This window comes from Anarhichas minor, unplaced genomic scaffold (assembly GCF_050575085.1).
Source record: "Anarhichas minor isolate MPS153535 unplaced genomic scaffold, ASM5057508v1 ptg000012l, whole genome shotgun sequence".
In the NCBI taxonomy this organism is placed as follows: domain Eukaryota; kingdom Metazoa; phylum Chordata; class Actinopteri; order Perciformes; family Anarhichadidae; genus Anarhichas; species Anarhichas minor.
The window spans coordinates 2537054-2548802 of record NW_027466458.1 but is presented as its reverse complement, the minus strand read 5'-3'; the positions used below and the strand labels follow the sequence as shown (position 1 = coordinate 2548802).

Genomic DNA, 11749 nt, shown 5'->3' with positions numbered 1-11749 from the left:
TGGGATAAAAAGCCTGCATCGTGTGTGTGTGTGTGTGTGTGTGTGTGTGTGTGTGTGTGTGTGTGTGTGTGTGTGTGTGTGTGTGTGTGTGTGTGTGTGTGTGTGTGTGTGTGTGTGTGTGTGTGTGTGTGTGTGTGTGTGTGTGTGTGTGTGTGTACGAGAGCGAGAGAGACAGCAAAGAAAGCAACTCCATATGACTCGCACATGGCTGCGGACGTCTCCTTCGTTGACTTGTTATCCTGACAGACTGAAGACATTATATCTTGGAGGAAGTAAGAGCAAGGGAGACGGGGGGGGGGGAGGAAAGAGGGAGGGTTTGAAAGAGGGGGACAGGGTGACTAAGTCAGGAGAAAGGGGAAGTCTTCATGAAGAAAAAAAAAGGCTGAAGGGGAGAGAAAAAGGAGAGGTTATATGTGGCTATTTGAGGTAGCCGTTGAGTTATGGAGAGAGACAGAATAGCTGGTAAGTTGTGGCTTTTTCCAACTCATTTCAATACTTTAACGCTGAGAAGGCTTTCTTCTTCTTTCTTACTCTTTTCTTTGTCAGACTGCAGAGGAAGCAGCTTCTTAGCAGTGCATGTCAGCTAGAAGCCACCCTGGTAGTGTTTTCTTTACAGTTGGGGTGGGAGACGTCTGTGTGTGTGTGTGTCTCCATGTTAACTTCACCCCTCTAATTTATTTATCATATACATATGTTGTCTGAGCTACAAACTGAGCTCTCCACACACGTTTTCTCTCATTCTCATTGAAAGGACAGCTACAGCTTAGCTCGCGGAGCAAACAGTGAGTAAACCTCATGTGACGGGCTGTCAAAGACGACTTCCCAGAGTCAGGAAACATAATCTCCCGGACGCAAAGTGGCTGCTGCGCCGTAATTGGCAGCCTCGGGGGTTCGGATACCCCGACTGAACAGCTGACCCTGCGTACGCGACCACGATCCGACTATAGACGGATGAAGTTCAATCTTCAAGCCGTCATCACATGATGATGCATTTTAAGCCGAGGAGTCAGATTAATTGTGACTGACACAGATGGTTTATTTCAGGTCGCGGGGAGTGAAGGCAGAGCTCATATGTCAGCTAATATTGTTTTTGACAGATGGCAGACTCTTTTGAGGAATGTTCAGCATGCATCAGAGTTCGTTTACTGTCCCGCATCTGCGGCGTGTCTATTTCTGTCCTCTTCTCAACAGAGGTCCTTCTTGTTTCCTTTAATCAGTTGCTCTTTATTGATTTTATTTGTTAAGTGCTACTGGAGATTCAGTGGAACTTCTGCTCGGGCCCATATGTGTTCAGTCTGCGCTGAGAGGATAAAGGTAATCTGGCATTTTACGGTGATTAAGGCCGGACATCAAGCTGAGCGACACTGTGCAAATTAGCCTCTAACTCGACCGTTAATAAGGTGGCTGAGTTCAGCGAGCCGTGTGATGCATGCAGACACGCCGTGCACCCGTTTTGTATTACCACTTGGTGGCAGCGTTGTCATTTCTGTCCTCTTTAGTGCAGCCACCGTTTCCCCCTGTGAAGTTCTGTGAAATGTTCCATCTGGATGATTCATATTTTTGCAGACAGAGGGATTTTTTTGTTTTGTTTATGGGAGAGGTGGAGGAATTTAGTAAAGACTGACTCCAGAGGTGGAGAGGAACGTGATGGAAGAGATGCGAGGTGGTTGGAGCATTGTGTCAGGCATCCCCCCCCCCCCCCCCCCCCCCCCCCCCCTCACTCCTTTCAGTTAAGGAAGTCCTGCACGGGATGTGTTACTTCCTGGTTTTTTCAGCCTGTGCTGTGTGGTTCTGTTTGGACCCTGTTGCCTCTACCACAGCCGCAGCCCCCCCCCCACCACCTTTAGATTGAAAAGTGTGGTGCACAGGTGGCATTCTTAACCTCTAGATTCTGGGTCCCTCTTGACTCGGAGGGCCTCCCTACTTGCACGCTCGGGCCTTAAATAACACGTTCAACGTGACATGTCGTCTACCATGACCGTCCCGTATGGCCACCACATTTTGACGCACAGCTGTGGCAATAAAACAAAGGGAAAGGAAAACAAAGGGTTCAGTCTGGAAATTAGAGAAGCGAGAGGTTGAGTCATGTTGCTCTATGCTCTGCCAATTAAACAGGAAGAAAATCACTGTCTTGTGTGACACTAATTGCAGTATTTGCGTGGCCTGTTTCGCATCAAACCGACAACAATAAAAGATTCAGTAGTTTGAGTTGAGGACATAATGTATCTGTACACTCCCTTAGGGAAATAATCAAAACCAGTTTTGCATTCGTTAACATGAAGGAGTCGAGGCCAGGAGCCATACATACCATACATTTTGCCTAAATTTACATAATATTGTGATTCATTATATATCACTTTTTCTATTAAGGGGTCGACACTTATTTTGGTTCCTCTTGGTCTCCATGTCCAGTGCACATGTAAGTGAACAGGCTGTTGCACATGATGTTCAGTGTTACTTTTGAATCGGCCTTTAATTTAACAGTACTTTAATGGTTTGTGAGCTCTCTCTTTGTGTTTTTCCCTCTTTCCGCACGTGAATCCACGGTTTAAGAAGTGCTGATGTATCCACCCAGAGCCCTGCATGCCCTCACCTTAAAACGCACGAGCACGGATCCCCACCCACTTACACAATCTCGGGGGTTAAAGGGACTGAAGGAAATCACCCAGCTCACCATGTTCCATAAATTAAGTGCACAGGATATCCTCTATGAGTGAACGCCCCGTAGTCCTCCTCCCACTACCCTCCCCGTATCTCACCTCATATTGTTCCTCAGATTATTGTTTCATAATGATAAGCGAGGGCGACCGTGAAAACAGCCATGCGACAGGGAGTTCAGGGCTCCGACTGCACGTTCAGTCCGCCCAAGGGAGGATTTGTGACGGGGGAAATTATTCAACATGATGGAGAGACGGGTCAAGCCAGGGGTGGTGTAACAGAAATACATCCTCCGTGAAAGCTCATTCAGGTGATTGTTTACATGCAGCTGTATTTGTGGTCAGCAAGGTGCAAAGAGGAAATTAGTAAGTGTCAAAAACTATACAGAGGCCAGCTGAGTGCGGGAACTTGCATTTCATGCACACAAGTGTTACTTTTAATGCCTCAATTTATGTCCATTATTATGCTATCATCACCATATAAACGTTTGATGAATGCATTTTTGGAACACATTTCCTGAATGTTCTGCAAACGATGCATTCTTGCGACATAGTAATGCAATTATCTGGCCAGCCTTTAACTCACCACCTTAATGTAACAGTTGTTGTTGTTTTTTAAGCGTCAAAAAGAAAATATATTGATAACAGTACTTTTATTAAATAATTCTAAAGGTATTTTAGAAAGATATTTGTGACATTGGCATGATAAGCGACTCTTCAGCCGAAGCTTTTAATGCAAAAGATTCATCAAAGACAGATGTGTGAAGAGCTTCATCTATACTTGTATCACCTCTCACATTCAAACAGACAGGAAACCAAATGTGCAAGCTCTAATCTTCACAATGGCATCACCTCTGTAGGTGTGCAATATGCATCACTCTTAGAAATAAGGGTTCCAAACGGGTCCTTGGATGAGGTTCTACCCAGAACCATTTGTTCCTGGTGGACCGTCATCCCTCATAGGTGTTGCTGCATGGAGCCTTTCACAGATAGTTCTGTGAAAGGGTTCCAGGGGAAACCTTTATAAAAGTCTCTACCAGGAACCATAAAGGGTTCTGCAATGAGGTCAAGTCGAAGAACCCTCTATGGTTCGAGTTAGCACCTTTTATATCTAAGAGTGTACAGATTAATGTTACACTTGGGTGTTTGCTTGCGCCACGATATCACAGACTACACAGATCCCTGATACACATGACATTAGGGCTGAGTATGGACAATTCCCTGCACAGCAAGTCAAATCCAAGTATTAAACCACTGCAGCGATATTGCTGCCAGCGTAAGTTGTCCACACAGCTATTAGGCCAATTTAAAAAGCTTACTATGGAGGAGTAGAGGATAATAGTTTTTCCAAAGAACTGTGAGTAGTGGCATCGATTGAATGGAGTTTAAGTGAGGCCTTATGTGCTACCCTCAATGAACTACCCCTCTGCCTCCCTCAGTCTCACTGTTCTGTCTTCAAACTATATATTGCTTGTATTGTCCCTTTATTCTTTCTTTGCATTTTTGCAGCGGCTTCACTGCCCCGTCTAATTGCCCAATATTTCTGCAGTGACAGCGTGTTATTTGGCCTCTGCTACAATAAATGAGTTTACCCCACTAACATTCAGAGGTGTAATTTGGCCTACTTCCTAGATATGTAGGTCAAACTGATCATCTCTGAAAGGTGACATTTGAATAAACGCTGAAACCACACACATGAGCGCGTTTGGGCAAACAAGCAACACTCAAATAGAGAGGTTGGTTTTGTGCAACTTCGTGCCAATAAATGTTTGTGGTTTTGCTGAATTCCTGTTTGTCATAAACTAACCGAGCAACAAAGACTAGAAAGACTAGAACAGTGAAAATGGAAAGAAAAGAATTTAACAAGCTATAAAGAGAACAATAAACCCCACAAAGATGAATCACTAAATCTGAAGGCCTCGTTGATGAAAACATGAAATTACTTAGGAAACAACAGCTTGTGTATTCGTTAGTAGATTACACACTTTCACGCCCCGAATTGTTGCAATAGCGAGGTACACAACAAGCACAACTCTGTCAGCAACACAGAGATATGGGGCTGAAAGATTTTGCTAAAGCAGATGTATCCCACTATGCGAAGGCCTCTGTGTTTACGCTGCTATTTAAAGGGACACACCGAGACACACAAACACACCCGCATCCGCAGTCGCAGTCAAGTAACCACATGTGCACACACACACACACACACACAAACACGCGCTTCTCCAGATGTTGTTTTGGAGCCTTTCCTCATTCTGTCGCTCAGCTTTGCCTCGCAGCCACCAGCCCAGAGTGTGTATCCATGTTTAGATAAATACACAGGGAGGTGGACGAGGTGTGTGTTTCACACACCGTGTGTTTTGGTCTAATTGAGTACTACAGAGGCTTGTGGCATATGGTTTCCAGCGCAGCCTGCAACTTAGGCCTGCACAGGCGCAGAGAGGCCACACACACTTTGTTACATATAGCGCAGTAGTGTGTATATATGTGTGTGTATATGTATGTATATATATATATATATATATATATATATATATATATATATATATATATATATATATATATATATATATATATATATATATATATATATATATATATATATATATATATATATATATATATATATATATATATATATATATATATATATATATATATATACTGTATATAGTTAACTTTGTGAATTATTTAGGTTTAGGATTAGTTTATGGTTGGGCTTAGAATAACTATGTAAACTATGTAAAATGTAAACAACCTAACATAAGTACAAAAACACGTCACAAACATCACTAATGTTTCTTCAAAATAACTCATCGTCATCACATTCCCAGAGCAATTTCTCTGAAAGTCTAATAATGACGTGGATGGACTTACATCGTCGTCACTTGAAAGCCTGTTGCGTAGGTATCGGACACCAAGGGGCCGTGACAAGGCCCTGGGAAATGAGGAACGGGCCGATGCAGTATGTGAAAGTGCACCAACTCACATGAGCGTGTGCATTTTCACATGCTTTTTGAGGTGCACCATGAACACGCATGCACGCACAAACTCATTAAGTATAAATGCCCACACACAGCTGTCAGCGTGTGTGTGCTGCATGTTATGTGCACTCTTACAGCATGCACTCAAAATCTTAATTGCACAGCATAGGACAACAAACGTCTCAGGGGGCAGATAGTCTACCCAGTGAAGTTCTGTGATTGATAGATTTAGGATAGAGTGAATGCAAATACTGCGCGTATACACACCACTGTGTGCGCCGCACTCTGTTCTTTATCCTAAGACGCCTTTGCAGCGGTTGTTGTATGAAATAACCAGACTGCAACGTAAACCCACAGTGTTATTCTGTGTTAGCATCGACCTCTCGGGTGTTAGGGTTAGGGGCCGCTGGGTGGGCTTGGCATCGCATTAGTGCCCCTCAGAATGGAGCTTTTCATTCAAGTGGGATATTTCACAAATGCTCACATGGCTGTAAAAGTGCCAGGCACTGGTGCTGCACCTTATTGTGATTACCAAGGGTGAAATACTTAACGCGAGCTTCCTGTGGCCCTTGCTTTAGTTTTTAGTTTCCTTTGAGGGCTGATTGTGGACCAGCTTCTATTCACGCTTATGACCTTCACCATTAGTGTGTGAATGGTAAAGCAGACCTAGAATCAAGGGACAATTCATCACAAATCTCATCCCCGGTCACGGCTGGCTCCAAACAGGAAGCTGTGAAAAGCCGCTCACTCATGACCAATCAGTAATTACAGCGATAGCATCACTACATGTTCCTATGGGATATTCACGGACAAGGAATACTGTAGCACGTCCCACAGGGACGCACCGTGGATGCGGTTAATTAAATGCAAATACCAACTTTGACATTTCATCACTTTTATATATATATATATATATATTGTTTCTCCGTCGCCCCCCGAAAGAACACTAGAACTCTAAATTAGCCACAGCAGCTCCAAGGACAAGAAGTGTAACCATACCCGTCACATCAAACGCTGGCCTGTCGTCCCGTCCACCCCCGAAAGAAGCGGAAGAAGCGTGTGCTGGACTCGCCGGTCAGCTGTGTCCACCGAGCTCCAGTTCCCACGTTTCTCCTGATAATGCAACATCACAGAGGGCGGGGTTGGTGCACGAATCAACCCTCTGATTGCCCAGAAGCGCCGTCGTATATATCCCTAATGTCAACTTTCTCCAAGAAATCTCTCAGGTTTTTTTATTCTGTCACAGAAAAGCAGCTCCCACAGAAGTGACTGCACTTTAATCAACATGTCAGCCGGTTTGTAGAGGTTGTTTACTCAAAAAGCTGAAGCCTCAAACTCTCACTTAAACTGCAGTCCCTCTGCGGCTGTGACAGAGTGAGACGGGCCTCTCTCGTGAGGGCCATTTGAAGTGCCACAGCTGTAACAGAAGATCCTGTCTGATTGCAGGTTAACTCGGTTAAAGTGACTGTGTGACAGATTGTCCACTTTCACCGGCTGAAATCAGACCCCGAGAGCCACTTAGGTCGAAAAAGGGGGAATGACGGGGTCTGTTGTCTGCGTGAATGCCTGCGCGTGCATGTATGGGGGGGAACACACACTCGCACACAGACACACGAGGGAGAAGGGGGAGTGTGTTTCTAGCTGCAGGGAGGGGAGGGGAAGGGAGGAGGCTTGCCTTTTTCGCACTCTCTGAAGTCTGAATGCAGCAATATAGTAAAGTTAGTGGGCAGTCAGAGAAAATAAGTTACTCCTTTTTAAGAACAAGAGAGTTGTGATCTCGGACTCTGTTTCTCATTCACTCTATTTTGGAATTTCTTCAGCATTAACAGGGAGCCCACTATAAGTTTTTGTGACATTTCATGCCTGGAAAGATGTCCGATTCTGGAGTCAATCCACACTTGGAAGGGATTATTTCAGATTTTGAAGGTTTGTAGTTTGTTTTCTACAAATTCTTTCACTTACGTTATTGTTGAGAGATTATAGTGAGCAGCAACATCTGTCAGAAGCTTGTGAATGGTGTTAACATTTAGCAACATCTGTCAGAAGCTTGTGAATGGTATTAGTATTGAACAATATCTTTCCACTTTGCGTGTGTATGCCTGTGTCTACTGCGTATGTATGCTTGTTACAGTTAAAAACAGGGTGTTGAGCATACGCTAGCCAAGTCCCTGTAGCCTTTAGTCTGCTATTGATTATACCCAAGTTACGTCAATAATAGAAACAAACAGCACTGACACCAAACTATTCCAACCCCGGAAAGCCCTCAGCAGAAAGCACTACGAGGGAGACAGTGGAAACCTCAGCGTTAAGAGACAACATCTGTCTCACCTCCTCGTACAACATTCACAACTTTGTCTCTCTTTTGTTGGCTAAGCCGGTGTGGAGCTGGTATTAATTCCCTTTGTCCCCCTCTTCCTCTTCCTTCCCCTGTTCTTTCCTGTTCCTCGTCCGGTCAAACCGCGTCCCTCCAGCTGGTCTTTGGCCTAAGAAAAAATATAGATCCTCATCAATATCCCGATTACTTAAAGTACTCTTTAAGCCTTCTAGCAGGGTTTGACCAGTTCAGGTAGCACAACATCTGTTGATTCATTTAATAATCAGTTGACTGCTTGCTCATTCAGTGAATTCATCTGCGTTGCCGTCATCTCTGTCTCATGTCTTACTGACACGCAAAGTTTCGATAAGCTAAAATATACCTGGGTTTTTAAATGCTACAAAATTGAATTGAAAAACCCCAATAATTAAAAAATGGATGTGTGTCAGCTTGCTTATGCTTGTTTAGTTTGTGACTCTACTCTTTCATCTGATTATGATAATCAGACAAATGTGTTCAGATTGAAGTTTTTAATGTGACAAGTATTGCCTCAATCGGGTAAAGTGCAAATTCTACACAGAACAGTTTCAATCTTGTTACTGAGATCATCTGGTCTTACCTTGTTTACATCATTAGAAAATCTCCACCTGTACTTTATTAGGAACTGGTCAACTTGCCTGACTATTCCCATATTCATTTAAACTATTACTGTGGATATGTCTATGTAAAATCGTAGTTACCGTTATCCTCATGTGATCGCTTGTCCTGCCTTACCTCTCCCTGTGATGGTTGGCTTTTAGCCCCGCCTTTGAGTGAGGCAGTCTAGAAAGGCTATAAACACTTTAGCCTTCAGTCGTGGTCGTACAACTAACCATACACACTACTTCATCTCAAGCAAACCCCGGCATTTACTGGTTTATTTTATAAGCAGAAAACATGGCAGAGCCTTTATTTTTTAATTGATGATTATATAAGATCATATGCAGCATATGGGAACCAAGTCCAGTATCCTTAAAGGGCCGGGGCTGATGTGCAACCCAAAACAATGGGTCACGATCACATTTTTTGTGGATGTGGCTGGGAGGATCTTTTCATACCCATGCTTTCAACAAGAACTCTTTCTTCCAAAAAGGGATCGTTGGATGAAAAGGGTTCCTAATGGAACCCTTAGTCTTACAAAGAACCCTCTGAAGAACCCTCTAAAAGGGATTCTTCAGAAGTATATGGTTTTGGAACCCTTATTCCTAAGAGTGTATAGTACTCAGTCAGTGGTGGCCAAGCATTGTCATGTGCTGTGCAAATGGGATATTACAGGTGTAGGGAATTTATGTTAACCAGCTTATTCAAAATGACATTGAAAGGCAATAAATCCAAATGTTAGTCAGAGTAAGGTCAATACCAGCTTCCTCCCCATATGTTCTCTTATAATGTAGTGTCAAAGATAGCATTAAGTACGTACCTACGATCTACACACAGAAAGCACCTGCGGTATCCAGTACCTAATAGTGACCACCACAATCTGCCCCACCAGTAGATTATACTGGTCATTACGAACCATTCTAGTGTTTCCATTTGGAGCAGAAACAAGCTATAGAGAGAGGCGCATGGCAAACACTTGATGGAGTAAATCCCCATTTGATCCCAGATCATTATGTTTTCCAGTACATTGCACTGCACTGTATCGCACGCTGAGGAGGAAATAGGCACAAAGAGGGAAAGGCAACGCAATTGGTGAGCACGCTTAAGATGTAATAATGCCTCTTGGATGGACTCACGTGTGGGACTATTATGGAACTATTATGGATGATAGAAACCACCATAACAACTACACGCTGAAACAATGTTATGATTTTCTGAAAGGTAGAAAATGTCTCTGTCTGCTGAATCTGAACGAGTGAGTCACCAGAGAATAAGCCCAGAATAAGCCCATATTTGTATATGCACAGAGACTTTGTAGAGTCGTACACGGGCTCCCGGTATGGTTGCCAACCTAAACTGAGCTTTGAGTCCAATCCAAGGTATTTTGCACTGATTATCTGCCTTAGGGTGCCATGTTGTTGCGGCGGAGTGGCACTTGGACGCGGACGGGAAATGAACCTTAAAAATGGAAGAGTGTGCATGTGTGTGGTACAATTTGCAAACTTGGCAGAAAGGCCAGTGTGTTATTAAGTAGGTTATGTTCGTAAATACAACACTTTCCTAACAGGCCTCAGTGGTCCTGTTTGTTCTCAGAAGTATATTAAACCAGAAAAAGCACGCAGGGCGTTTCTAGTATGACTGTGTCAAGCCAGTTGTGTAAAAGTTGGATTTTTGCAGACGGTTTGTCACACACAAACAAACACGCTGACTGACTCACCAGATGTAGACTGAGGATATAAGCCGGCCGTTTTAGCAGACACTCTCCTTCCCTTCCGCTATCAGTTTTGCAAGGGCACCGTCGCTGCACCATGGGCTGAGCGCAGCCGTTTGTTAACAAGTGTCACGTCACTGTCTTTACACCTTCACTGGTCACTGTTGTAAATCAATCTGTTCATGAAGTGGATCGTTAACCAGTGCGTGATCAAAGGGACAGAACAAGGCTTTGCCTGTCAAAGGTTGAGGCCTAAAGTGCCTGAAGCTATAAGCACCAGGACGGCTATTCTGCAGCTGCCTGAATGACGTTGTGAATGTGTGCGTGCAACAATCCTCAATCATGGGTGAAATTGTCTCTTGCTTCTGGCGCTTTTTAACATAACAGAATATAATGTAGGATTTTACCAGCACCAATTTTACCTCTTGTACCAAACACCTCCAACATCCCCCAGAATTCCTTTGTGCTGGACACAGGGTGTCGGCCAGACCAGCAGGGAACCGCGCAGTAAATCTGAAACGGTGAGCTGCTCCGCTGCCGGTCAGCATGCCAACAACATGAGTGGGCAGCAAAGGGAAATGTGTGTTTGACAGTGTAGTTTTAAGGTTTGGTCTGAGCAAGCAAAAATACCGTAGTGTGGAATTATATCGCTCGTTGTTTGGCCTTGTCAAATAGGATGTTTTTCCTGGTTTGACCACATCGACTTGTATTCTACGGCTACTGACATCTCATAAAGTACACTGTGCTCAAACTGGTTTTATGTAACCCATGTTTGACAGAGTAACTGTCTTAATTACTTGACTTATTGCCTGAGGCTAGAATTACCAGACCGATTAGGAGTTCAGGGCTGTGTCCAGTACAGTACATATTTTATTGATTCAATTCCTGGTTCAGTGGGTTTCTTGTTGTTACTGTAATGTATGTGCAGAGTTCACCTTCTAACAAAATAATGAGGTTAAATTATTTGTGTTTACAATTGTGAAGTAGACAGAAAACAGAACCCTGATTGTGTTTTTAGAAAGACCTTTATTTTCAAATGTTCCCTGTTTTATAATGTTAATGCAAAGTTGACACTTTGTTCATCTGTTTCACATTAAAAGCCTTCCAGCAGTTCAGGGGCACTTCACTTGGGAGGCTTTTATTGTGATACATCTGCAGGAAGCGTAGGGATTCATTATCGGCAGCTTCACGTCAATCATCGGAATGAATTAATCGATAAACAGTATGCGAAAACGACGCATCTAAAGTGTTGAGCTCAGATTATTTCCTTGCTTTTATTTTAAGATTTCACTGATGTTTTTTTTAACATTGACATCATTGTGTAGGATGAATAATTTGGGTTATGATTATTAATATTGTATTATTATGGTGTAATATAACTTTGCGCTGGCCCGATCTTAAGTTATTTTGAGCTTGTCAGCCTGTCCCAGATGTTTCGATGAAA

General features: G+C 43.3%; 1 protein-coding gene across 1 annotated transcript in view; it reads left to right on the top strand.

Annotated features, from left to right (window-relative positions):
- The first annotated feature begins 337 nt into the window (after positions 1-337).
- Positions 338-11749, top strand: part of septin9b (septin 9b) — a 58063-nt gene continuing 46651 nt past the window's right edge. Inside the window, exon 1 of the mRNA XM_076090246.1 lies at positions 338-462. Within this exon, the coding sequence (XP_075946361.1) occupies positions 441-462 (22 nt within the window). The 5' untranslated portion in view covers positions 338-440. The remainder of the gene's footprint in view (positions 463-11749) is intronic.